Here is a 27,900-nt window from a genome sequence, read left to right on the forward strand (position 1 = left end):
ACAGTCTATATAATATCCCTGCATAGAAACTCAAACTTGCCACCTAGAACAGAGGGTTTTTTCTGGCATAGGTATTCCTCACTCTACGAGGGAAAACACCTTTTTGCGAAAGAGCTCTTTTGCAAAAGACATGTGTGGATGGGGAAGAGGGTTTTTTTGCGCAAAAAGAGGAAAGAGAAAAAAGCACAGGTGCCCTGATGGCCATTCTGTGCATAGCAAACAGAGCTTACTTTCGAGAGAGTGTCCATACAGTCTGGATGCTCTCTTTCGCAAAAGCACATTGCTTTTTCAATGTGCTTTTGTAGCGTGGATGCATTCTTGCACAAGAAGTTTTTGCAGACGATCTCTTCCGATAAAAGCTTCTTGCGCAAGAAGCTTGCAGTCTAGATGTAGCCCATAACTCCTTTCCCACTATATTCTTCTAAACTGATCTGTTGGATAGCTGTGAAAGAAATAATATTTATATAATTAATCTAAAGATTTAAAAAACTAATTTAGTCCCATCATGCAGTAGTGTTTGCCAGAGCTCCACACACATTTTCTGCTAGTATATGTTAACTGAATAGTAAGATATTTTTATGGAAAAGTTAAAATGTCAGGCTATCTGCCTATCCTCCTCACTTTTGAGTTTCCTCCCAATGGCTGAGCTGAGAACCACTTGGAGGCAGATGAAAGAAATTTCCAAAAGTGGAAAAAGGGAACATCAGGGGACCTCCAATCAAGTATCCTTCTCCTGCCTCCCAATTTCTTTCAATAGTGAATTACATTCTACATGGCGGGATCAACTTCCTGGCATAGGGGCTAGAATTAGGGCTGTGGGAGGTGCTGCAGCACCTCATGGCTTGAAGTGGTTTCCATTATATAGAGCAGGCCTGGGCAAAATACGGCCTGCGGACCAGATAAGGCCCGCCAAGCCACCGGATCCGGGCAGACTCCCCTGATTGTCCCGCAGCCCACTCAGAAAAGCAGCTATAAGGCCATTTCTCTCTAAAATCTGTGAGCCTGGAGGGGAGGAGAGAGGCTTCAGGTGTAACTCCTGCCCCCAGCACAATCCCATTGGCCAGCTGCCTGTATGAATAATAGGCAGCACACAAAGCTCCATGCCCCTCTCCCCTCTGGCTCAATTATTCACACTAGCACATGGCTAAGAAACCTTTTAAGCTCTGTAAGCATTTACCTCTGCAGGCAGGCAGGCAGGCTGTTTGGGCTGCTGGCTGGTAAGTCTCCAGGTGAGAGCCTGCCTCTGGCACCCAGGCCCTTTCTTCCCCAACCCTCTACCCCCCACACTCAACACCCATACCCTCTGCCCCCCTCCTGCACCCATACCCCTTCCCCAGATCTGGCACTCTAATCCCCTGCCTCAGACCACAATCCCCTCCTATTCTAGGTTACAACCCAAACTCCTACACCCCAGTCCCCTCCCCTAGGTCACAAACCAAACCTGTGCACCCCAGTCCCCTGCCCTAGGTCACAACTGCCTCCCTTACCCAAACTCCATCCCAAACCCCACTTTTCCTCCTGCACCCCAATCACAGCCCAAGCTCCCTTCTGCACTCAGTCTCCATCCCAGACTCACCTCCTCCATTAATATCATGGAAGAGTGCATCCCTCGACCACTTTCTAAAATCTTGGACTGCCCCCCCCATCAAAAATGATTGCCCACCCCTGATATAGAGTGTTTACAGTTTGGTTCAATGGCTTTCAGCACCCCTCCCTGTACAAGTTGTTCCAGCACTCCTGTTTCCTGTAGTAATGCTTCTTGAAACTATTGAAGCCACTAATTCCCAAGTGTTGCCCACATCACAGCTAATCGGTCTCCCAAAGTAAATGTTTATGTGGTATAAATGTAGTATCCTGTAGAATACTACAAATTCTATGCACATTTATTTCCAGTACTTCCTAATATTTTCTGGATATTTAGGCTTGTGTTGTAGTCATATAGCAAGTTGAAACAATTTTGTGTCAGACATATGGGAGAATCAACTATATAGGGCCTATTCTGTCTTAACTAATAGCATTGCATGGGAGATGCTGACTTCACAGTACTCTGCAGAAATGCAAAGCTCGGCAGGAATTTTTCAAAGATCCATGGCAAATGGATCTGAGATCAGAGCTGAGCTCCGTATAAACTGACACACCTAACATAACAGGACACGTCAAAGCCAAAACAGCAGCTTGAACTCTGGAGTCCATATTGTAGACGCAACGAAGCATTTTGATATGGTTAATAGTCCATTCTATGCTTCCCTTTGGGGTTTTATGGCATTATGGTTTCAGGTAGGTCTTTAACATTATTGATGACAGAACTACAAGAAACAGAGAAGAACAAAAACAAAGCAGGCTGAAACATTCCATGTTAGGCTTTCTTACATATTTACTCAAATAAGCCAAACAGTTAAATACATAAAAGCTTTAAATAAATACTTTAACACAATTCTGTAGCTAATATTTAAAAATATTTTAAAAAGCCCTTTCATTTCACAGAAAAATGAAAAAAAAATTAAATCTATATTAAGCATACAGGTAAATACAATAAATCGCTTCTGAACAATTCTTATACATCTGTTTGGATTTTCCTGAAACAAACACTAGTGCAACTTTGCTGTGCATCACAGGTGCGAATAATAAATTTCTGTCCATCTTTTAGAGTAACAAGTGCTTCCTTCCCAACTGGAAGATTTAGTTTAACTGAACTTTTAGTGGCTTTGTCTTCCAAAATGACCTGGATGAGCTGCAAATAAAACATGGAAGTGTAAATATTATCATTGTGAAGAGATTATATATCTGATCCTTCTGCTACTGAATAAAAAGAGTTTTCTGTTATCTGTGTCAAGGGCCTGCTCATGCAAACGCTTATGTTTAGAAGAAGGATGATCCAGTGATTATGGCACTAGACTAGGACATGGGAGACCCAGAAGTGAGTCCTTGCTCTGCCATCATCTTCCTGTGAGACCCTGGGTAAGTCACTAAGCCTCTAAGTGGCTCAGTTCTCCCAACTGTAAAATGGGTATAATTGTATTGCCCTGCCTCACAGGTGTGTTGTAAGGCTAGTTACAATATAGATAGTGGAATGCTTTCTGCTGTACTGAGGCAAAATTCTATGTAAGTATTAGGTATTATTATGCCTGTAAATAACTTTGGGCACATGATTAGCATTGTTGAATTCAGTGAGATTATTTATCTGCAGAATTACTTGCAGGACTGTGCCCCAAATTGTTTATTTTCTCATTTCATCAAGTTTCCTCATTGTGTAGGATATGTTTAACAGAATCACCAGGCTAGCCTGCAATAAAATAATGTATTATTTGATATGCCCTGTCATATCCACGCTTCTTTTTTTTTCCCCTCAAAATAAATAACCACAGTCCTTTCAATCTTTGCTCACATGGCATAACTCTTTAGAGTGAAATCTTAGTCTCATTAAAGTCAACAGGACTCTTGTCCCTGATTTCTTTGAGACCAGGTCTTTATCCTGTCTCTAATCATCTCAACACATTTTTTCTGTATTTATATCTTTTTGATAGAGTATTTGAGATGAGCACACAACATTGATTTATACAATGCAGTTAATTATTTCCTTAATTTTTCTATTTAACAAATGTGACAGACCCAAACTAGATGGCTGCTGCACACTGATGGAGGGAAGGCATGCTGGGGCTTGGGTGTACTGCTTTCTGTTCCCTGAGTAAAAGAAGCCAAACCTAACTGCAGCATAATCAGGAAGACACCTGTGGTCAATTAGAGCTTGCTAGAAGATACAATCTGATGACACCTGCAGCCAATTAAGGCCTTTGGTGCTGCTTTAAAAGGGCTTCCCCAGGCAAGCAAGGGGGAAGGAAATGAGTTAAGGACAGGAAGGAGGTAGGAAGTGTGTAGAAGAGCAGAGGACTGATGTGCAGGTACCAAAGGAAAGGTTCTGGGATAGACTGCTTGGGGAAGTGGCCAGGGAAAAGTTGTCAGGTTGGAGAGGCAGTAACTCTTCCTGTTGCCACTGCCTTAGGGTCCCAGGGCTGGAACCCAGAATAGGGGGTGGACCTGGGTTCCCCACAACATCTCAACCTCTCTCTCGAGCAGAGAGGATCATGACTCCCAGAGGGGATTTTACCCCAGACTTATGAACTAGGCTGTGATGTGTGGCTGCTTTTGCTCCTGCCTCTGGTAAAGAGAAAGGCCATGTGGAGGGCCACAGTGAGCCTCTGTGGTTAACGCTATCCACCATTAGTGCAAGAACCATGGGGAATAGCGGGAGTTCTGCCACACAAATCAAAGCATTTGGTTTGTTCTTTTGCCATTGTTGTCCATTGAGGTATGAGATACCTAGATCTCTTTTCTGTGATTTACAGTGTATTGTTTGTAAGTGACTACAGCATGGTGTCTACAGAGAAACCCACTGCAGGCATGCGATTGAATGGGATTTTAATTTAGTAATGTGAACAAAGAGGGAGAGTGTGTAGACTGGGCTTTTATGGATGAATGTACATTGCATGTACTGAGGGAAAGATGGTGCAAGTGCTATAATAAGAAAAAAAAGAGCCACTCAACTGTCTCTGGGCTCCACATTATTACATTACAGCTGGTTCAGAACCCATCAGTTTGTATGATCAGTCTGAATTCTTCTTACCAATGTGCATTGCTTTGTATTTGACTATGTGGAATTTCATCTACCATCTTGTCCATGGACCCACTTTTGTTAAATGCTACACTGAGATGTCAGCAACTTGATATTTACCCATTTTCCTGATGATGATGATTATGAATGATGTTTATGCATTGAGAACTGTGCTGGGCCCTTCAAAACAGCAATAAACCACAGTCTCTGCGCCAAGAAGTGTAGTCAACATTCAACATGAAGCAGCAAGTGAGGGTCATAAACAGACATGGGATGAAAGAGGAAGACCAAGAGTGATGATAATATTATAGAGTTAATCTGTAAGGCATAAGATACATATTGGTGGTTCTGGTTCAAGGGTTTTTATTGATGGCTATTATCACTCCTTCCTTTCATTTCTTGTAAGCTTCACAACAGAAATCTGTTTTCTGCAGTGACTTCAAGGAGATGAGGGTGGAGGTTAAGGATGTTAATTTTAGATTAGTTAACTAATCAAATAGTCAATGTAATTTGCATCGACTGTTCAATTAGTCAATAAGGCTGCCTCCACCTTTGAAATATAGCAAGAGCTTGGCTGGTTATTGCTACATTTCAAAGGTGAAAATGATGTGGGGAGCATGGCCAGCGGGGTACTCAAGCAGTCCCCCACTGGCCCCACGCTCCCTGCTTTTAAAATGTACAAGAGTCTCTCTTGTACATTTTAAAAGCAGAGAGTGCAGGGCCAGTGGGGGACTGCTTGAGTCCCCAGCTTGCCCTAGGCTCCCCACAACACTTCTGCTTTTGAAGGTGGAAGCGCTGCCATTTCCCTACTGCACCCCTGCCACTTTTCCCCACAAAGGCAGTGCTGGGGGTAACTGGATTTTAAGCTAGCTCTTGCCAGCACTGACTCCTGCTCCCCCCCCCACTTGCTGTTTCTCTCTGATAGAGGCAGTGAGGTGGGGGGGGGGGGGGAGAGAAGTGACTATTCGAGTCAGCAGGCAAATTAGTTGAAACAATAGTAAAGAATAAAATTGTGAAGCATGTAGAAGAACATAACTTGTTGGACAAAAGTCAACATGGTTTCTGTAAAGGGAAATCCTGCCTTACTAATCTGTTAGACTTCTTTGAAGGGGTTGACAAACATGCGGACAAGGGGGATCCAGTAGATCTAGTATACTTGGATTTTCAGAAAGCCTTTGACAAGGTCCCCTCACCAAAGGCTCTTGTGTAAATTACATGGCCATGGGATAAGAGGGAAGGTCCTTTCTTGGATTGAGAACTGGTTAAAAGACAGGAAACAAAGGGTAGGAATAAATGGTAAATTTTCAGAATGGAGACAGGTAACTTGTGGTGTCCCCCAAGGGTCAGTCCTGGGACCAATCCTTTTCAACTTACTCATAAATGATCTGGAGAAAGGGGTAAGCAGTGAGGTAGTAAAGTTTGCAGATGATACAAAACTGTTTAGGATAGTCAAGACAGAAGCAGACTGAGGGACTCCAAGAAGATCTCACCAAACTGAGTGATTGGGCAACAAAATGGCAAATGAAATTTAATGTGGATAAGTGTAAAGTAATGCACATCGGGGGAAAAATAACCCCAACTACATGTACAGTATGATGGGGGCTAATTTGGCTATGACAAATCAGGAAAGATCTTGGAGTTATCGTGGACAGTTCTCTGAAAACTTCCACACAGTGTGCAGCGGCGGTCAAAAAGGCAAATAGGATGCTAGGAATTATTAGGAAAGGGATAGAAAATAATACCCAGAATATCTTACTGCCCCTGTATAAAACTATAGTACGCCCACATCTTGAATACTGTATACAGATGTGGTCTCCTCACCTCAAAAAAGATATTTTGGCCTTGGAAAGGGTTCAGAGAAGGGCAACTAAAATGATTAGGGGTTTGGAACGGGTCCTATATGAGGAGAGGTTAAAGCGACTGGGACTTTTCAGTTTAGAAAAGAGGAGACTGAGGGGGGGGATATAATAGAGGTATATAAAATCATGAGTGGTGTGGAGAGGGCGGATAAAGAAAAGTTATTTATTAGTTCCCTAAATAAAAGAACTAAAGGACACCAAACGAAATTAATGGGTAGCAGGTTTAAAACTAATAAAAGAAAGTTCTTCTTCACACAGCGTGTAGTCAACCTGTGGAACTCCTTGCCAGAGGAGGCTGTGAAGGCTAGGACTATAACAGAGTTTAAAGAGAAGCTAGATAATTTCATGGAGGTTAGGTCCATAAAAGGCTATTAGCCAGGGGATAAAATGGTGTCCTTGGCCTCTGTCTGTCAGAGGCTGGAGAGGGATGGCAGGAGACAAATCGCTTGATCATTGTCTTCGGTCCACCCTCTCTGGGGCACCTGGTGTTGGCCACTGTCGATAGACAGGATACTGGGCTAGATGGACCTTTGGTCTGACCCAGTATGGCCGTTCTTATGTTCTTACTTGACTAGTCACTTACATCCCTAGTGGAGGTGTGACAAACAGGTTTTCCAAGCATACTAGGCTGCTTGGAAGAAAGCACAGAGATGCTTGTGAGGAATGAAGATGAAAAGTATGGAGATTAGAGTTGGCAGAGTGGAATGGGAAAGGCAAAAGGTGACTAACTCAGCGATATCTGCAGAGGCAGCATAAGACAGGGTTTGGCAGGCAAAGGCAAGAAATTTACCTATGATATTCAGAGGAACAAGAAACCAGACAAGTGACTCACAAAGGGGATGATACGTTTGAGAGAATGAATGAGGAAGGATATTTTGGCAGCAATAACTTGGATAGAGATGATGGATGAAGGTATTAGAAACCCAGAAGGAGGCATCTAGAGTAGGTGAGGTGGAAGAAGACTAGATTATGTCAAGAAGTCTGGCTGTGCTAGAGACATGAAGTACCAGCATTACTCACCACACACCACTGCTTTCTGGCTCATCCTTACAGCTTTTTCTTGGGGTGGAGTTCCAAAAGCCCCAGCTCCCCTGTTGTTCTGGTAACAGTGGCAGCAGTGAACCAGAAGCAGCTTTACAAATCCTGTTTCTCCTGGTCCAGTGTCATCAGAACCTGCATTCTAAAGTGATTTATTTCTGAGGGAGTAATAGAGTTGGGACAAGGGGAGTTGTGAAAGTAGGAGCAGAGAGGAAGAAGGCAGGGAAATGGAGAATAGAGTGGCTTAGGGGAAAAGCATAGAGAAAGCGAAGGATAAAGTGGAAGGAGAAGGTAAGGCTCTGGAGACTGAAGGAGGGGCAGGCAGATGAGCAGAGCTGCTAGTAGAGATGAGATTCCTGGGTTGAGCGTTGTGCTGCACTTGATAGAATGCAGATTCTGATGTCACTTTGAGGCCATGCCCGTGCACACTTGTAACACTGAATGTTCTGATTCCAAGGAGCAGTGACCCTGGTCGCAATCCAGTCCCTTTCCACTCTTGTCACTGGAGACATGTAAGGCCACAAATCTTGGCAGATTATGTTGTCAACAAAGGAACTAGAGAGAAGTCAGGGTACAACTTATAATATAACTTCAGGTCTGAATCTCAGTGCTCTTAACATGTGTCCAGCTCCACTAGCTTCTGCTTTCTAGGAAGACTTAAGATGTATGTTGCCAGTACAGGCAGTCCCCGGGTTACATGGATCTGACTTACATCGGATCCCTACTTACAAACGGGGTGAGGCAACCCCACACTAGCTGCTTCCCCCGCAGCAGACCAGGGAGATGCGAAGCTAGCGCCCCCCCTCCCCCAGCAGACCAGAGAGATGCAGAACGGCTTTTCTCAGACACCTCAGCTTGAGACTAAAGGACTGAGGGAAGTGAGGTGTGGGAGAATAAAACTGAGCTCTGGAGAAATGTTTGGGTAGAGTTTCCCTTGCAATATGTACCAGTTCTGACTTACATACAAATTCAACTTAAGAACAAACCTACAGTCCCTATTTTGTACATAACCCAGGGACTGCCTGTATAAAGAAGAAATCTAAAAACTATGCCATATGTACAATCTCATTTATATTACCCTTAAATGTTCAGTACACATTCACATACACCCTCATTTCTTTCATTTGGGCTTTGAAAATTAATCCTATTTTTTTTAAGTGTATTGTTAATTTTACCTTGTTGCCTGTGGCTGAGTCTACCAGACAGCTCAGGACCCTGAGAATAATGCTGTTTAAATTAACATCACTCTGGCTCTGTGTCAGAGTTACATGAGTTGGCTCTGGGGCTCTGGCTTGAAACTGCTCAGCAGAAAAATTGTCCCAGAGGTGAGTAGGTTCATGAGCTAGCTGGGTAAATGAATCTTTTTGCTGCGTTCCTGAGAGAGTTCCATCTCCTTCCTCTTCTATATGGGACTGGAGAATGTGAATAGCATATTCCAAAAGTAGCAAATTAAACAAATGCCAGGATCCTAGGTTTAAACAACAACAAAAATCACTTGCAACATCATCACTTCCATATAAATATGCATCCTAACCAGGCACATCTTCCTTTGTAAAATACATGGTATCATTATATTAATAGGATTTGGAGCATAGGACTCAGTGAATAAGAAATTTTGAACTGTGTGTCTGTTCAACAACATCCAGGCAGAGTATGCACTAAGTACGGATTTTAAACATGGGCTAAAAGGGAACCTCCTTATTCTAGCAATATGGGACAGAGCAATTGTCCATTTTCCTTATTGCAAGGGTTAACAACTGCCCATCACCCATGTTGCCTGGTCACACTGATTAATAATTCCCACCCTACTCAAACAAAAAACCCTACTGACAGAAAATAGGTTGCGGCTCAAACAATGTTACTGTACGAATGATTTACCTACTGCTTTGGTGGATTTTGCATGACTAGAAATTTCTAAATCAAGATTGGATGCTTTTCTAAAAGATATATTCTAGTTCAATCTAGGGCTGTCAAGTGATTAAAAAAATTAATCATGATTAATCGCACTGTTAAACAATTATAAGACTTCAGCCGACCCTGGGCTCAGTGCAGTGCTGCCCCTTTGAAACGCTGCCACAGAAGGCAAAGGGGCAGTGCTGCAGAAGCGCCTGAGATGAATGCGCATTAAAAAAATTAACATGTTAGTTATGCCCTGGGTCAATCACAGGCGTTAACGCACGTTAATCGACAGCCCTAGTTCAATCACAACTATGGGACTCAAATTAGAATCATAGAATACTAGGACTGGAAGGGACCTCGAGGTCATCGAGTCCAGTCCCCTGCCCTCATGGCAGGACCCAGTACTGTCTAGAGCATCCCCGATAGACATTTATCTAACCTGCTCTTAAATATCTCCAGAGATGGAGATTCCACAACCTCTCTGGGCAATTTATTCCAGTGTTTGACCACCCCGACAGTTAGGAACTTCTTCCTAATGTCCAACCTAAACCTCCCTTGCTGCAGTTTAAGCCCATTGCTGCTGCTTCTATCCTTAGAGGCCAGGAAGAACAAGTTTTCTCCCTCCTCCTTTGTGACACCCTTTTAGATACCTCAAAACCGCTATCATGTCCCCCCTCAATCTTCTCTTTTCCAAACTAAACAAGCCCAATTCTTTCAGTCTTCCTTCATAGGTCATGTTCTCTAGATCTTTAATCATTCTTGTTGCTCTTCTCTGAACCTTCTCCAATTTCTCCACATCTTTCTTGAAATGTGGTGCCCAGAATTGGACACAATACTCCAACTGATGCCTAATCAGTGCAGAGTTGAGCGGAATGACTTCTCGTGTCTTGCTCACAACAATTTAATTCATCTGAAGAAGTGGGTTGTGCTCATGATACTATATATATTTTCTGGTTAGTCTTTAAGTTGCTGCAGGACCATTCATTGTTTTGAATGTTTTTTTTTTAATTCAAGGAAGTGTGTGATGTGTTGTGCAGATGGGCAGACTAGGTGATCACAGTAATCCCTTCTGGCCTTAAAAATGCTACAAATAAGGCAGGTAGCCATTTTTTTCTTCTTTGAGATCATCTCTGCATATTTCCACTGTAGAAGACAATACAATCCCCAGGAGATGGGCTAAGGAGTTTTAATTAAACAAGGTGACAGGGTGCGGTCACGGAAGACCCCTTCGGGGTGCTTCCTGTAGTGCTGATAAAGCCACTGACACTTACCTTCCTGCTCTCTGGCGATTCTTGCCACTTAGTCTTGCTGGGCCAGCTGTCTGGTCTCCCCCAGCCAAAGCACAAAGCTGAGATCACTGCCCACCAGTGGCATAGTGAGGAAGGTGGGAAGAGGCAGTTGCCCCTGGACCCCACATTAGGGGGGCACCAATTTAGTCCCCCTCTGCTCCCCCTCTCACCTCTTGGCTCGCCTGCTCCTACTCCACTTGCTGCTGGCTGGAGCCTCCTCCCTGCCTCTCCGCCCCCAACCCAACCCTCCATCTCTACCAGTAGGTTAGTGCGTGCGGGGGCCCAGCCTCAAACTGGAGGGGGCGGGGAAGATGTGGTACAAGCTTCCCCCCTCTTCCCAGGGTCAGGCTCAGCTGTGTGCCAGGTTTGGGGCCCTGCTGCGTGGCAGCAGGGGGAGGGAGACACAAATTTTGCCTTTGCTCCTGGGTGCATAACATCCTTTCTACGCCTCATCTGTCCACCCCCAAGGAGCAGTACAGACATTGAATCTCTTCAGATCCAAGGAAAATGTAGTTTAGGGCCCAGCTTCCTGGGATACAACTCCCCAAAGAGGATCAGAACCCCCCAAAAATTATTTGGGGAAGCCCCCTTTAACAAGGAAAGGAATATACACACTGGTTGCTTCCCCAGGTAATAATTATTTACTCTGGGCTTGATAGTAAGTAAAAGTGATTTTTATTAAATCCTACTGCTTGTACTTAAGTGGTTATAAGTGAGAACAGGCAGAGCAAAGTAGATTACAGATTAAAAGTAACAGAAAATGCTTAGCTAATTCTAACACTAAAACCTCAATACAAACTAATTACAAACTTACCCTATAATTGTTCCTTTTCCAGCTCAGTCTTCCAACCAGGGAAATCTCTTCCCCCGGGGCCTCTGGTTCACTCCCCTGGGTGTTCCAGCCAAAGACCCCACCTGCTAACTTCCTATTCTTTTTAAAGATTCCCTGTGTGGGAATTCTGTTTCTAATCTACAGTCTACCCTTCCAGCTGGGGTGAACATGTGACCTCCTCAGCTCAACCACTGCTAAGACTTAAGGACAAAGGAGATTGTTTACAGTTGATCATCTAGATATTGAGGGTAACACCCTTGATAGCTTTCCATTTACACATATAAAGTCATAAACCATTCCATACTCCACAGGTCTAATTTTACACACAAACATGATTCATACACCAAAAAAAGTATAGACCCAGTGGATTAAGATGTTAAGATTGATAGGTTACATGAAGCAATTTGTCCCAAGCATCTTCCAGTTATGTATATTTGTGTCCATAAGCTCATTTCATAAAGCATTGGGGAGGAGGGGTTCCATCACACAAGGATTACAGAATTGCCCTCCTGAAACAAATATCATGTGTGGATAGCAAGTCAAGTGAATTGTTAAAAACCTTTCAGTGCTTCTCCTTCATCTTGCACTTATGTTTGAAGGAAGCCAAGACCAGGCTTTAGTGTCCTGAAATTAAGGGCTAGCTGGATGTTTAGGATTCAATGCCAATGAGAGATTGTCATTGTTTTTCCTGACACAAAGGGGAAAAGGATGTGGTCCTATGTCCATTACAGCATGGAGTATACAAAAAACCAAAACCTTTTACTTACCAAAGCTCTCTGTATGGCATAATGTCATAGCTTTGCTTACTGCAGTTAAGAGAAAGTTCCATCTCAGTTGGAAGTTAGCTGCTAGTTTTCTAAACTCTTCTTTATTCTTGCTTGGCTGTAAACAGAAAATGACTTGATTCATGATCAAGTCAAATAAAGAAGTGTACATGTAGCAATGACAACTTTGCATGCAATTTGTATACAGAAATAAAAACAGTACAAGCAGTTTGAGATCCTCGAGGGAAGACATTATAGAAGTACAACATACTATTATTACTTTAAAAAAAATCCAGCAGTAACTAATAAGGAATAATTAATTAAAGGGGAGGACAACTTCCCCGGCTCCTTCCAAGGAGCAAAAAATGTTAACACCATTTAAAATCCCAAGTAGTCCAAACTACCAACATCACTGCAGCTGCTGATAATTCTGATCCACCACAGGAAAAAATACTGAGAGGCAAGGGAAGAAATATGGCCTATCTGAAGACAGTTACATCCATTTTTATAGGCAAGTTAGTTTAGTAGGAGAAACTACTTTCCTACAAGCTGCACGTGGACCCAGTTCATGAGGGGAGCCTGTTTAAAATCCAGCTCTTCTTGCAGACTGGGCAGTGCAGAGTAGCAGCAGATTCTTATCTGTGGGGTGCTCAGAGGTTGCTGACAGAGGCAGCAGTATGGGGGGAGAAGGTGACACTGCAGAGCTGGTGCTGGGGGAAACGGCTTTTAAGATGGCTCCCCCCCCCTCCAGCACAGTTCCTGCTGCACCAGCCCGTATCTATAGGAGGCAACAAGGGTGAGGGCAGGCGGGTCCGCAGAGCCAATATGCGCAGGATGCTGGCTTAAAAGCTGGCTTTTCATGCGTATCGGCTCCAGCCTACCCCCTTCACCCGTCACACTGCTATCTCTGAGGGAGGGGGGCAGGCGGATCTGGTGCTTGTGAAGAGCCTGCTTTTCAGCCAGCTCCTAATGGGCACCAGCTCCCGCTCTCCCACCCTGCTGTCTCTGATAAAGAGGCAACAAAGGAAGGAAGGCTTATCAGTTAATGCTATAGTCGAGTACACTTTGAGATCCCTAATGCAAGGGTGGAACTTTGTCAGACAATACTTTTCCTTCTGTAAATCGTTTATGTAATCTTGATAGTCTACTTTGGGTATTGGTTTGCCTCTCAGGATAGGACAAGAAGCAATAGGTTTAAATTGCAGCAAGGGAGAATTAGGTGGGTCATTCAGAAGAATTCCTAACTGTGGTTAAACACTGGAATAAATTGTCTATGGAGGTTGTGGAATCTCCATCTTTGGAGATATGTAAGAGCAGATTAGACACACACCTGTCAGGGATGGTCTACATGGTGCCTGGCTCTGCCATGAGTGCAGGGGACTAGATTCAATGACCTCTCGAGGGCTCTTCCAGGTCTCCAATTCTATGCAAAACCACAGCTACAAACTACTAGCAAGCATAGTAACAACTAACTTTATTGTAACATAAAAAACAAACAAACATAAGATAAATGGTGTGGTTGTTTTTTTCCCCCTTTTTTAAAATAATGTGTTAAATAATTTTGTACCTGAATGACAAAAGCTTGAAGATTTGAAGACATGCAGTTCAGGAAAACCCTAACATCAGTGGAAGTGTCCAGCAAGGAAATCAAGTTATTCAGGCCTATAAAATATAAAAGAAAAATGCATTGATAGCAATATTTTGTTTATACTTCTCTTTAACAGTAATGTCAAAAATAGATTAAGACTACTGATATGCCATATGCAGTTATGTGTTTTGGGCCAGATTTTGACACCCCCATTAATGCTGTTTGGCATCTAATTTTGAAACAAATTCCATTCTATTCAGGTTCACATTCTTTTGCATCACTGTAATGTAACCCCGTCTTTCCTCTCTGGATTACTCAGGAGCAGGTCACGCTCAGTTGTGTGCCTGGGCGCCTGATGGTTTTAACATTAAAGGAGATCCTAAGTATCCCAGTGGTTATATTGGATAGTTGGGGATCCCTGATCAACCCCCTTGCTGCAGTCCCTTGCTTCTAAAGGAAAATACAATGGCAGTGCCTCCGCCTGGCTGGCGTACCTTAGGAGCCTCCACGAATAATCTTATTCCAATAATAATCTGGATCTAACTCCAAAACAACAATTATAAATCTACATCTAATTGATTAAATTAGAATTAACACACCTTTACTTAACTTAAAGAACAGGGTTTAACAGACTAAAAGTGAATAAAAGCAATTATCAAAGTACACAGAAATAAAGAATAGTGATAGAAATGTAGCCGTGTTAGTCTGGTGTAGCTGAAACAAAATACAGGACTATGTAGCACTTTAAAGACTAACAAGATAGTTTATTAGGTGATGAGCTTTGGTGGACCAGACCCACTTCCTCAGATCAAACAGTGGAAGAAAATTGTCACAACCATATATACCAAAGGATACAATTTAAAAAAAAAAAGTGATCCTTTGGTATATATGGTTGTGACAATTTTCTTCCACTGTTTGATCTGAGGAAGTGGGTCTGGTCCACCAAAGCTCATCACCTAATAAACTATCTTGTTAGTCTTTAAAGTGCTATATTAGTCCTGTATTTTGTTTCAGAAATAAAGAAAACATATCTAACTGGCATTTACACTGCCACCATTTATTCCACCCCAGAGCATATGCTCCTTTGGATCTGAGTCCCAAAAGCTTGCGTGGGTGCACTTGAAGATCTGCAGCTGGAGTAGAGACCGCACTGTGCAGGTTGCGTGTGTGTCAGTCCAAGTTAGGCAGCCAGTTGGGCAACTCTGGTTCCCTGGGCAGATCATTATGCGCCTCTGTGGACCCACAGCATCCTGGGGGCTGTAGCATCTACAGCTAGATTGCAGCACAAAGGATCCTCCCAGTAAAAGTCAGAGGCTCCTTTAGTAAAGGGAGCCTACACTAATATATGACTACGCTCCATGAATAAGGGTAGCCACTAAAAGTAGAGGTTATTTCAAACTAGAGATGTAAGTGTCTAGTCGAATCACTACTCAACTAGCCGCTTCCCCCCACACCTTGTTGCCTCTGAGAGGCAGCAAGGGCGGGGAGCAGTAGCCAGTGCTGGGGTGAGCCGGCTTAAAAGCCAGTTCCCCCCAGCACTGTCTCCACAGGGGGCAGGCAGCACAGAGGTGCAGCGAGAGACTGGGCATGAGCCAGGAGTCAGCTGTTCTGGCTCGCGTGTAGTCCCAGACGCTGCACCTTGTCAGTCCCCGTAATACACGAGGTTCGAAGGGATGCCGGAAAGGATGAGACCACAACTGGGGGTTTCAAAAAGCACAAACTGATTTTATTTTGATGGCGCCAGACAATCATCAGAACAAAAATTAAACAGATTGCCAGACAACACAAAACAATTCCCTGAGGCTTTTCTAAATCACAATAATTCCCAATAACTGCCCAGGGGTTAGGAACAGTTGAATTAACACTGGTATTATCCATAGGGCTGACTATTTACACAACTTTATACAAGGAAACAGTAAAAAACCTAAACCACAACTATTTATAAACTAACTTAGTAACTTTTTAGCCACTGTCACTTGGCAAGCAATAAGGACAACTAAAAAATCAATTAGGATAGGGATGATGGTGGGGGGGGGGGGAGGGGTGTTATACCAGTTCTGGAGACAGCAGGAACACAAGTACCGGTCACACGCTCATAAACTGTCTCCACTCGGGTCGACCAACTCAGAGTACGCTCAGTAAGACTCAAGAGCGGGGGGTGCAAGGCGTCTGGGTGATCAGGCCAGGTGTTCACTCAATGCGAATCCCCAGTGAGAGAGGGGCTGCCTGCCTGTTTTATTGCCTGTGAACTTATCACCCCATAGGTTGGTTTTTGCTGCAGTGGGTGGAGTAGCAGGCCTGAGCACCAGTCAGCCCACTGGCTGATCTGTTACTGCAATGGGTGGAGCGAGCAGGGGAAGATTATTAATTTACATGCCCTTATATGGAAAACACTCCACCTCACAGACAGAGCCCCCTATACCAGCCTCAGAGGTATTACAGGCTATGGCTCCCTGCGACGGGCAGTCATTTCTGATGTTCTGTCTCGGACATGCCCCCGTGGCTGTCCGGAGCAAGCGGTAAGGGGGTTGCCTAAGGTGAGAGCGCACGTAAGGGTAATCAGCAAGAAGCCAATTGGGTAAATTGAGGTTCTGGTGAGCTGCTGTCTTCAGAAAGGGGAGAAAGGGAAAAGTAAGCAACAGTAACAGGGAAAGCGGAAACAACTCTGTGGATAAGAGCTTTTGCAACAGCAATGCTCACTAAAAAGGCTAGTAACACAAGAGCACATACAATCAACCACTGCTTAATGGTGGATGCCCAAGTACTCAGTCCCTAAGAGGAAAGTTTTGTTTGCCACCAGTCCCATTCTTCCCGCTGTTCGCGAATCCGAACTGCAAGTGAGGTCAGCTGTTGGGTGATGGCTGAAACGTTGTTCCACCCGGGCTTGAAACGCAAACAGTATTGGTCCTTAAATCTGGGGTCAAGGTCCTCGAGTGCCATACAAAAGTCCTTCTGCAATATAACCTGTATCATTAGACGATTCTTTTCGGCATAATGAGCTAGTACAGTAAGAGCCAAATCGACTTGTCGAAACCCTTCAGCGGTCAAATTAGTGAGGGCTTCGAGATTGCGGGACATTTGGTAACATATCCCCAAACGAAAGATTCAGTGGCAGACTTAAATTTTTTTCCATCTTGATGGTTCTCATTGGCTCCGGAAGTCAAACAGCCGGTGGGGGGCTCGAATGGGTTGGTACCTGAAAAACAAAAAGGGGACAAACAACGCCCTCAAGGCGGGCTAATTAAGATCGAAGAGAAGGCCAATTGTGATGGACTAACGTAGGTTGCTTCAACGCTATTTAATCCCTGTACAAAGACTATCTTTCCAGTGGGGGTGTGGGGCATATCGGGGGGGATGATGGATACCTGTGCCCCCGTGTCTAACAAAAAGGGGATAATTGTCTCGTTTTCGGTAGTCAGGTTTTGATAGGGTCGAGGGTCATTTAAATCGGGCTGAGTGACCGCTAGGCACTCGGCCTCTCCCCGTTTTTTGGCTGCGGGGGAATAGGGCGATCTTCCCACCCCAATTTCACAGCCAAGTCTTTCTGTTGATCACTATTCATTTTCCTAATAGCTTCCTTGGTGAGTCCCTTACCCAATAAAAATCCAAAAATCTTACGCTCGATGAACGAACGCTCGGGGTATTTGGGTTTGGGCACCATTTTGGACCCTTTCACCAGAGTAGAGGGGGTTGCAAGTAGGGCGGCCTTTAGTGTTGCCCACTTCACCCTCTCTACAGCGTCGTATAGTCGGCCAATAGGTTGTCCTGTGTATCCCCTTAGCCACAGAAGAGCCCCTGTGTCTAGATTAGGGCTGTTGTCCACGGCTAGGGTAACAGCCACATCTTCTATGGGAATCTGAGTGGGATCATCAACAAAACGAAATGGGTTTTGTGCTACCGTCTGAACGTTAGTTAAGTTGAGGGGGTGTGCAGTGGGATCCCAGAGCAGAATAGAACTCCCAGCGATTGCGTACATAAGGGTAGTGGAGTTATTCACACAATCAGGTGGCATCTGTACTGCGCGAAATCCCCCTTGTATTTGGAGGTGCGCGGCAGCTGCGGCCGTTACAGGCCAATGATTATTCGCTGCCAATACTCCCCCCATAAGGCCCCGCGACCAACTCCCGGTACGGGTTAACGTTAAGGCTTCCTCCCGGTCAACCCAGTCACTCCCCTGTTCCAAGGCTAATCTCCCTACCCAGATTATAGGAGGCTCATCCGGACGTTGGGCAGTGTCCGTGATGAACTCCTTTATTTCCGCCTTGGTTCGGGGGCGGGTCTCAGTTACCTGAGAGGTATTCCCCTGACCATCCATTTTTAATCGGGTTACAGTCACAGGGAGGACCTCCGGTACAATCAGGTCGGGAGCTGTGGGTATGGTTGAACTCAGGGTAGTCAAGCCAGGGTAAATGTTTGGTGGGTCATGAGAGCCTTGGTATAGGGGAGGAAGTTGTGTCTCTAAAGGAGGCGTCTTTGGCGCCTGAGGGGAAAACTCCGGTTCTCCCTCTGACTGCGAGTGCGCCACCCCACGGGCGCAATTTGTAACAGCCCCATGGTAGACGGTAACTTTATCAAGGGCTGCTGCTAGGGTATTGCAGATGGCAGCCAGAACATCCTCTGATTTATAAGAATCAGGGCGTAGTTTTTTAACCTTTTTTATCCCATCTAACCTTTGGACCAATCCTATTAACAGGTGGTGTGCAGGTGATCCATGTGGGGCTCTTGGCTCGGGGGCCAAGATGGAGGGGGCTACCCCACAGAGTTTAATTACTCTGTTCACCTCTTTCCAGAGGCTAAGAGGGTTTGAATTAGGGGCTGTCTCACCCACTTGAGTGAGACACGGTTGAAGGCTATTATCAGCCGGGGTGGCCCTGAAGGTGGGATGGCAAGTTAGCAAGCAGCCCACATCGCTCAACCCCAAAGGAATGGTGTAGGTCCTACAATCATGGCCGTGTCCTATGACACAGACCCAGTCAAAAGTGTTAGGGGCCCCTTCGTGCTGTCGAGTACAGAGGAGGTGGTATTGCAAATGATTAAACTGATCCTCCTCAGAACCTGGGGTCTCAGTTTTAGCCCAGGGGCAACTATCAGAGTTGTCATGGTCTCCGGGGTTCCGGCATCCTGTTCGTGACGCCATGTCAGTCCCCGTAATACACGAGGTTCGAAGGGATGCCGGAAAGGATGAGACCACAACTGGGGGTTTCAAAAAGCACAAACTGATTTTATTTTGATGGCGCCAGACAATCATCAGAACAAAAATTAAACAGATTGCCAGACAACACAAAACAATTCCCTGAGGCTTTTCTAAATCACAATAATTCCCAATAACTGCCCAGGGGTTAGGAACAGTTGAATTAACACTGGTATTATCCATAGGGCTGACTATTTACACAACTTTATACAAGGAAACAGTAAAAAACCTAAACCACAACTATTTATAAACTAACTTAGTAACTTTTTAGCCACTGTCACTTGGCAAGCAATAAGGACAACTAAAAAATCAATTAGGATAGGGATGATGGTGGGGGGGGGGGAGGGGTGTTATACCAGTTCTGGAGACAGCAGGAACACAAGTACCGGTCACACGCTCATAAACTGTCTCCACTCGGGTCGACCAACTCGGAGTACGCTCAGTAAGACTCAAGAGCGGGGGGTGCAAGGCGTCTGGGTGATCAGGCCAGGCGTTCACTCAATGCGAATCCCCAGTGAGAGAGGGGCTGCCTGCCTGTTTTATTGCCTGTGAACTTATCACCCCATAGGTTGGTTTTTGCTGCAGTGGGTGGAGTAGCAGGCCTGAGCACCAGTCAGCCCACTGGCTGATCTGTTACTGCAATGGGTGGAGCGAGCAGGGGAAGATTATTAATTTACATGCCCTTATATGGAAAACACTCCACCTCACAGACAGAGCCCCCTATACCAGCCTCAGAGGTATTACAGGCTATGGCTCCCTGCGACGGGCAGTCATTTCTGATGTTCTGTCTCGGACACACCTCTGCTTTTTAAATGTAGTAAGAGCCACCAAGTCTGGGATCGCTGAGTCCCAGTTCGTGCCTGGTTCTGCACTCAGCCTTTGCCTTTTAAATGTACTAAGAGCCACCGGGCTCTTACTACATTTAAAAGGAAGAGCCGCAGAGGGGTTATGTCCCAGGGCTAGGAGATCTGCAGTTTTCCTTCTTATCGACTAATCAAGCAGTCAGTGGAAATTCCATTGACTACTCAATTAGCTGATTAAACGCAGTTTAACATACTTATTTCAAATGTGGCGGACGGACTAGGTTTGTAATCACTATCAGTACTAATGTGAGTTTTCATTGATACACAACTATCCTTTTGAGCTTCAGATTTGGAGACAACTGCTTTCACATGATAAAAGGAGTTTCTGAAAATTTTGCTGAGAAACTAAAAATTTAGCCACTAGTGTCCAAACTCAGTTCAGAAGTGGCAATGCAAAATGTTTGAAAATTAATGCATTAAGCCAAAGGCTATACTGTGAACTATAGCAAAGTCATTATTCTTCTATAACAAAAGTAAAGTTACTCTGGGTTTATACCAGTACAACTGAGGGTAGAATGTATGCCTTCTTCGTTCAAGAAGGTTCAAGGACAATCAATAAATCCTTCAGTAAAAATAAGTTACTCACTAATTCTAGTAGCAATAATACTTTGCCTTTAGAAAGTGTTTTAGTTTTTTTAAATATTACATACTCATAAGCTAATGAGTTCTCACCACTACTCTGTACAGCAGGAAAAATAATCACAGAGGTGAAATGTCCAAATTCACATAGGCTACGTCTACAAATCAAAGCTATTTTGGGATACATTCGGTATCCCGAAATAGCTATTCCACATCTTAAGAGCAAGTCCATTATATCAAAATATAACAGGCTTGCTATTCTGATTTCCCTGTAAACCTCATTTCATGAGGGATAAGGGATGTTTTGGAATAGCACCTTATTTCGAAGCTTGGCACTGTGTAGACAGTACCACATTTTGAAAAACTATTTTGAAATAACATTGGAATAAGCTACACAATTTATGTAGCGCAAATTGCGTAGCTTATTTTGTGGCAAGGGTGCTGTGTAGATGCACCCATAGGGTATGTCTACACTACAGAGTTAATTCGAAATAACAGACATTATTTCGAATTAACTGTAATAGCTGTCTACACATACAAACCGCTATTTCGAAATTAGTGGAGCCCTTATTTCGAATTAGGTAAACCTCATTCTATGAGGAATAACGCCTAATTCGAAATAGCTAATTCAAAATAAGTGCTGTGTAGACACTTATTTCGAATTAGGGGGCCTCCAGCCCTTCCCAGGGAGCCCTGGTGGCCACTCTGGGCACAACCAGGAGAACTCATCTGCTCCCCGCCCACCCCCGGAGCCCTTAAAGGGGCAGACTCTGGCCACAGTGCCTGTACCAGTTGCCAGCCTGCCAGGACACAGCCAGCAGACCGTGCACAGGATAAGCCAGCCACCCGTTGCCACCCAGCCCTCCACCGCTCCCCAGGACCAGGCTGGCGGCTCCCAGGAGCCTGCCAGGGGCAGCAAAAGGTGGGCACCTTCCTGGTCAAGTGCAAAAATCGTGGGCCTCATTGAGATTTGGGGGAAGGCCTCCAATGCCCACGATCTCTGCACTAAGCACAGGAATGCGGCCATCTACAGCCACATGGCTGCCAGCTTGGCCACCAGAGGCCACATGCAGACCCAGGAGCAGGTGCGCAGCAAAATAAAAACTGCGGCAGGCCTATGCCAGGGTCTTCCAACCAGGGGCTGACCCGGAGGCCTGCCCGTATTTTGAGGGCATGGACTGCATCCTGGGGGGGTCAGACGGTCCATGCCCCCCGGCTGTCATTGACCCCGGGGCAGAGGGCCCTGCCCCGACAATGGGGGGGAGGAGGAGGAGGACGACGGCGCCCTGCACCCAGGAAACTTGAGCCATCCCAGAGAACCCATCAGCAGCCTCATCCGAGGCTGTGGAGGCCTCCACATGTGAGTGACATCACGGTCTCCTTATGTGGGGCGGGGTAGGGAGGGGGAGGGGAACCCAGGGACCTTACCCCGGGGGGAGACACTACACACTGCTCACACTCCCGGGGATAGCAGGACATGATGGTGCAGACACCTGCCGTCCTTGCCTTGCAGAGGGGGGCTGGGTTTCACCCACTGTGTTCCCAAGGAGAACTGACCACTTCTTTTGTTTCACCACAGCACCTGCGAGTGCAGAACGCACCACCCCGCCTGAACCCTCCACCCGAACCCGGGCCAGCAGGTGCACCCACAACCAAGAGGAGTTCCAGGGGCAGTAGCTGCGCCTGCAGGGCCGGCAGGTCCACAGCCAGGAGCAGTGGGTGCAAGAGGACCTGCTGCTGCGGCGGGAGAGCTTGATGGAGCTCCGGGAGCTCGGCTGTGCCCTCCGCAAGCACCTGCAGGCCCTGGCGGACCGATTGCTGCCTCCTGTGGCTCCAGCCCCTGCGGCAGCCTCACCTATTGCTCCTCCTCCCACTTCTTCCACACCCCCATCCCTCCTGCCCCACCCTCCACACCCACTCTCCCCCAATGCCCCCACACCCACAGTGCTGAGAGACGGGAGAGCCAGCAAGACCCCCAACCCTGAGCTTCCCATCTCCCTCCCTCCCCCTTCCAGCTCCCTCCTCCTAGGTTTTCCCCCCTCCCCTCTCCCACCCTCATTCCTACCCTCCCCCCGGCCCAGTTATGTGAAATAAAGACTTTTTTTGTGGCAACACAGGTGTTTTTAGTGTAGATCAGGAAAGGGGGTTAGGGAGGGGAAAGGGGAAGGAGGTGAGAGAGGAAAGTATGGCCCCAGGCTACAGTGGGGCATGCCAGAGGGACTTCAGACCTCATCTGCCTGGAAGCTCTCTCGCAGGGCTTCCTGGATGCAGCCAGCCAAGGGCCTCCCGGCTGGCAGCCTTGCGGGGCTGTGCGTACTGGGCAGCCATGCAGTCAGCCTCTGCCATCCAGGCTGGCAGGAAAGCCTCCCCCTTCCTCTCACACAAATTGTGGTGCACACAGCATGCTGCCACCATGTGTGGAATCTTGTGCTGGGAGAGGCCGAGGTGGTTAAGGAGGCACCTAAACTGTGCTTTCAGTCGGCTGAAGGCCCCCTTGACTACGATGCGGGCCCTGCTGAGCCTGGCATTGAAGGGCTGCCGGGAGAGGCTGAGGTGTCCCATGTAGGGCTTCATGAGCCAGGGCTGTAGGGGGAAGGCTGCATCCCCCACCAGCACACTGGCATCTCCACGTCCCCAACCCTGATGTGGCAGTCAGGGAAGAAAGTCCCGGCGTGCAGCCTCTGGCACACGGAGGAGTTGCAGAACACCCATGCATCGTGTGCCTTGCCGGACCAGCCCACATTGATGTCCGTGAACTGGCCCCGGTGGTCAGACACGGCCTGCAGGATCACGGAGAAGTATCCCTTCCTGTTGATAAAGAGGTAGGCCTGGTGGCCTGGGGCACAGATGGGGATGTGTGTCCCGTCGATTGCCCCCCCCCCCCGCAGTTGGGGAAGCCGAGGGTGCTGAACCCCTAGATGACCGTGTCCAGGTCGGTGAGGCGGATGACTCTGCAGAACAGCACCCTGTTGATGGCCTTCACCACCTGCAGAGAGAGAGACAAAACCGAGGGTCACTGGGGTGCCTGGGTGGCTGGGAGTGTCCTTTCCCCACCACTGCCCCGCGCCCCACTCCCAGGAGCAACCCTCGCTGCAATCCTGGCCACCGCGGGCGGTCTGTAGCTTGGCCGGGATGGACCTACCCCTCCTGGGAAGGGCACTTATACCACCTCCCTCCTGTTTTCCCTGGGGCAGCCCATGTCCTCCTTGCAACCCCCCATCCTGGACCAGTGACGGGTGAGTGCTGTACCTGCATGAGTACTGCTCTGATGGTGGATCTACCCACGCCGAGCTGGTTCTCAATGGATCGGTAGCTATACGGCGTGGAGAGCTTCCAGAGGAAGATGGCCACCAACTTGTGGAGGGGAATGGCGGGCCTCGTGCGTGTGTCCCGTCGCTTCAGAGCAGGGGCGAGCCACTCGCAGAGCTCCAGGAAGGTGTCCTTCATCCTGAAGTTCTGGGTCCACTGTTGGTCTCCCCAGCGCTCCAGGACAATGTGGTCCCACCAGTCGCTGCTGGTGTCCAGATGCCAGATGCAGCGGGGCACACTGGCATCCGGCCGCCGCTCCTCTAGGGCCCCCATGGAGGGCCAGGGGGAGGGCCAGGGGGCTGCAGTAGAAGGTGCCAGGCAGCCTCCAGCAATTGCTGCCAGGCTTGCAGCAAGACATTCAACATGAGAACTAGAGTGCCCGGGGGTGGCTCTGGCTCCACGGTGCCAAGTGCTGCAGTGTCCCAAAGGAGAGCGACCAAAGCAGATGGAGAAGAAAATGCTTTGCTGTCCTTCAGCGAGGTAGGCAAGCAAGCAGGGAAAGCTGAGAACCAGCTGTCCAGGGGGATCCCTTTGAGCACAAGCCTCAGACAGCAGCCACATAAAACAACTACTGACCTGATGCCCTGCTGGAACCGGTTTCAGCTGCCCTTAAATGCGATCCAGCGTCCAATCAATGTGGACGTGCTATTTCGAAATAGCAAAACACCATTTCAAATTAGTTTTTGGGTCGAGATGCGTTATTTCAAATTAGCTTATTTTGAATTAACTAATTCGAAATAAGTTAATTCGAAATAGTGCTGTAATGTAGACATACCCATAGAAAGTTAGGGGCAGAACCAGGAATAAAACTCAAGATTTTTTTTCCATCCTATGTTCAGTCCAGTATACCAAGTTGCCCATCTCTCCTTTATAAATTTAAACGGAAGCCTATTAACCTAATAATTAAACTTGTCATTATACAGTATTATGTCATTGCTCCATGTAAATGTTGCATTTTGTTGTTTATAAATTAACATAGGTTCTATATGCCATGGCATATTAGAAAGACACAGATTGCAAGGTCAATAACCTTTGTCCTATTCATTGTACAATATTTAAATCTGTCCATTTGAAAATAATTTAGTGCAGTTTGGTTAATACCATAGGCGCAAGCACAATTTAATTATCATTTTATTGAAGACAACAAATAAATATATAATTTTTATTGTTAAAATTTTGCTCGAAGTAACTGATATACCAACATAAAGATGCTGCTGCTACAGAAAGCTGGAAGTCAGAATCAGAACAGAAAGCTTATCATTCTTATCCTTAATGCTTAGAGGATAATGTTATATGTGCCAATCTTAATTTTACTGGACCTGTTCCAATAATTAGTATTATAGTAAGACTGCTTCTGATTAAGACACATCATGAATAAACACACACGGGGAAATGCTAAAGCTTAAATAAGATGTGAGCCAAGTGCTCCAATGCATAAAAAAAGATATAAAATATTACATTTGAGCTCCATGTCACTTTCCATTTCATCCATGTTTCTAAACTTCTTTTGCAAGGAATTTCCAGGAATGTCCACAATTCCCTGGTTGATAATGGCATTCAAGTCTGATTTTAAAACAGTAACTCTGCTGTTGTTGTTCAAGACTATTCTCATTGTCTATAGATAAAGAAAAAAAAGTAAGTACCTTTAATTTTGTTAAACCCTCCTCTGTCAAAGAGTATACCTTTGTTAAGTTAAAACATTGAGCTTAATGACATTACACAACCAGACTGGCCTCCAAAGGACTAGTTAGGCACATTCCAAATTTTCCTCACTGAATGTTTAGCAAATAATGATCTACTTCTCAACAATATTCTGTATTCCTGAGTAAGGTGGAACAGACAATATTGACCAGTAAAAAATAAACTGGCATGATGAACATTCAGGATGGCCATGTCTACATTAGGAATCTATTTCAAAACTCGTAAATTCGACTTAATAATGCCTAATGCAGTGAATTTGAACTAGCTTGTCCTCAGTATGGGGCAGCCTCAAAATTAGTTTGAATTAGTCCAAAATAGCGCATCCACATTGTACAGCGTCTGCCTTGGCCTTAGAGCCCCCAGAAGCACTCTGGGGAGGCCACCAGGAGGGCAGACACTTCCTATGGCTGGTTGGTCTGGCAAGCTGCGACACATACTTACAGGGGCTCCTCTCTACAGCTGCATCTCACAAGCCACTCCTCCACTGCCTCTCCCTCACAGGACAGGAAAGGGATGCAGTGGACATGTGCTTTCTTGTGCTCTGGTTTCCTGCACAGATGCCACAGCATTCACACCATGGAGCCAGAGCTGTTGCAAAGTAGTGCCAGGCTTATGGGCCTCTTGCTGTGCTACATGGCGCAGTACTTCCAGACTACTCTCATAGTCCGTGCCTGGTCACCGTTATCACATGCTATTATTTTGTCTTCCCTAATGAACCTTTTGAAATGGTTCAGAGGGGTAGCCAAGTTAGTCTGTAACAGTAAAAACTTAAAAAAAAAAAAAAAAACAAAGAGTCTAGTAACATCTTAAAGACTAACAAAACATGTAGATGGTATCATGAGCTTTCGTGAGCAAAACCCACATCTAAAGAAGGGGGGTTTGCCCATGAAAGCTCATGATACGCTCTACATATTCTGTTAATATTTAAGGTGCTACTGGACTATTGATTGTTTTTTAAGTTTTTACTTTTAAAATGGGAAAATAATGAAGAGAGAGTAATGGATGATGAATATTGCACATCTGCTATGGATTTCCAGATGAATAATCATTTGTGCTAAAATTCAGAAAACTTTCAGGATTCACGAACACTTTCATAATTACCCAGCAATCATCTGAATATTTGTGAATAATGATTAACAGCACAAACACCAATGGAGTGCAAGAGGCTCATTTATTTTCAAATATAATTCTAACCTGTTTTTTCCATTATTCATCCCATTTGACTGCAATATCAATTAACACTCCAGTCCTCATTCATTTTAGTTTACTGCAGTTCATCTTGCAAAACAGTTTTTTGGGCAGGATTTAATATTACCCCCTTCTTTTTACTGGGTGTTTCCCGTCTCACAAGAAATAACAAAATAGAAACATCCAACATACAAAACACCCCTATTTTTTTCTATCATCAGGAAATAAGACGACCCCAGGCTTCTTATGTCAGCTGCTAACAATAAGGGTACGTCTAGACTACAGGCTTCTGTCGACAGAAGTTTTGTCGACAGATACTGTCGACAAAACTTCTGTCGACAAAGAGCGTCTAGACTACATTGAGTTCTGTCGACAAAGCAAGCTGCGTTATGCCTCGTAAAATGAAGGCGTTATGCCTCGTAAAATGAGGTTTACCAGCGTCGACAAAACTGCTGAGTTCTGTCGACGTTATGTCGACAGAACTCAGTGGTAGTGTGGACGCAGGTATAGTTTTGTCGACAAAAGGCCACTCGGCTAGGAAGCCAAGTCCGAACTATCTGTATGCCTCGTTCCTCGTTCCATGAGGCGTACAGATAGTTCGGAATAGAAGCCTAGTCCGAACTATCTAGTTCGTGCTGTGTGTAGCCGCGGGCACGGAGTCCGCACTAGCGGACATTTAAAAACGGCGGCGCCCGGCAACATGCAAATGAAGCCTGGGAAATTCAAATCCCGGGCTTCATTTGCAAGTTCGTATGACTACATTAACCACCGTAGTTCAAACTAGGGTGGTAGTGTAGACATACCCTGTGTGTGGACCTAAGAGGATTGATTTGTCCCCCAACCATGGCTTGTAGGAATGTACAAACAAAGAAATGTTTTGTTGTTATATTACAAACAAAGCATACGAAATACATATCCAAAACCTAGGTCAGGCTTATTACATGCGAGGTGTTCAAGCCATTATGGATTTTGGTTTTAAAAAGTACATAGCACATACCTTTGCCATATTTGAAAGATACGTTTTTCTTCTTAGTCTTTTTACAAACACCGTAACTTCTGTTAAGAAAGAAGAGCAGGTGCTTTTTATTGGCATTTTAAATTCTAAAGCATACTATGAGGACACATGTTATTATACTTTAGAAAATGGGCCCCTGAGGGAACCATGCGAAAGACTGAGGGCTTTATCCAGCA

General features: G+C 45.6%; 1 protein-coding gene across 1 annotated transcript in view; it reads right to left on the reverse strand.

Moving 5' to 3' along the window:
* Positions 1–2,356: 2,356 nt before the first annotated feature.
* The window catches only part of RFX8 (regulatory factor X8), a 68,318-nt gene continuing 42,774 nt past the window's right edge, over positions 2,357–27,900 (reverse strand). Inside the window, exons 10-15 of the mRNA XM_075917233.2 lie at positions 27,707–27,765; positions 25,279–25,435; positions 13,858–13,952; positions 12,294–12,408; positions 8,682–8,974; positions 2,357–2,731 (exon numbers count right to left, since the gene is read on the reverse strand). Coding sequence (XP_075773348.2) covers positions 2,555–2,731; positions 8,682–8,974; positions 12,294–12,408; positions 13,858–13,952; positions 25,279–25,435; positions 27,707–27,765 — 896 coding nt within the window. The 3' untranslated portion in view covers positions 2,357–2,554. The remainder of the gene's footprint in view (positions 2,732–8,681; positions 8,975–12,293; positions 12,409–13,857; positions 13,953–25,278; positions 25,436–27,706; positions 27,766–27,900) is intronic.

Source organism: Pelodiscus sinensis, chromosome 1 (assembly GCF_052426305.1).
Source record: "Pelodiscus sinensis isolate ZL-2025 chromosome 1, ASM5242630v1, whole genome shotgun sequence".
Classification (NCBI taxonomy): Eukaryota; Metazoa; Chordata; order Testudines; family Trionychidae; genus Pelodiscus; species Pelodiscus sinensis.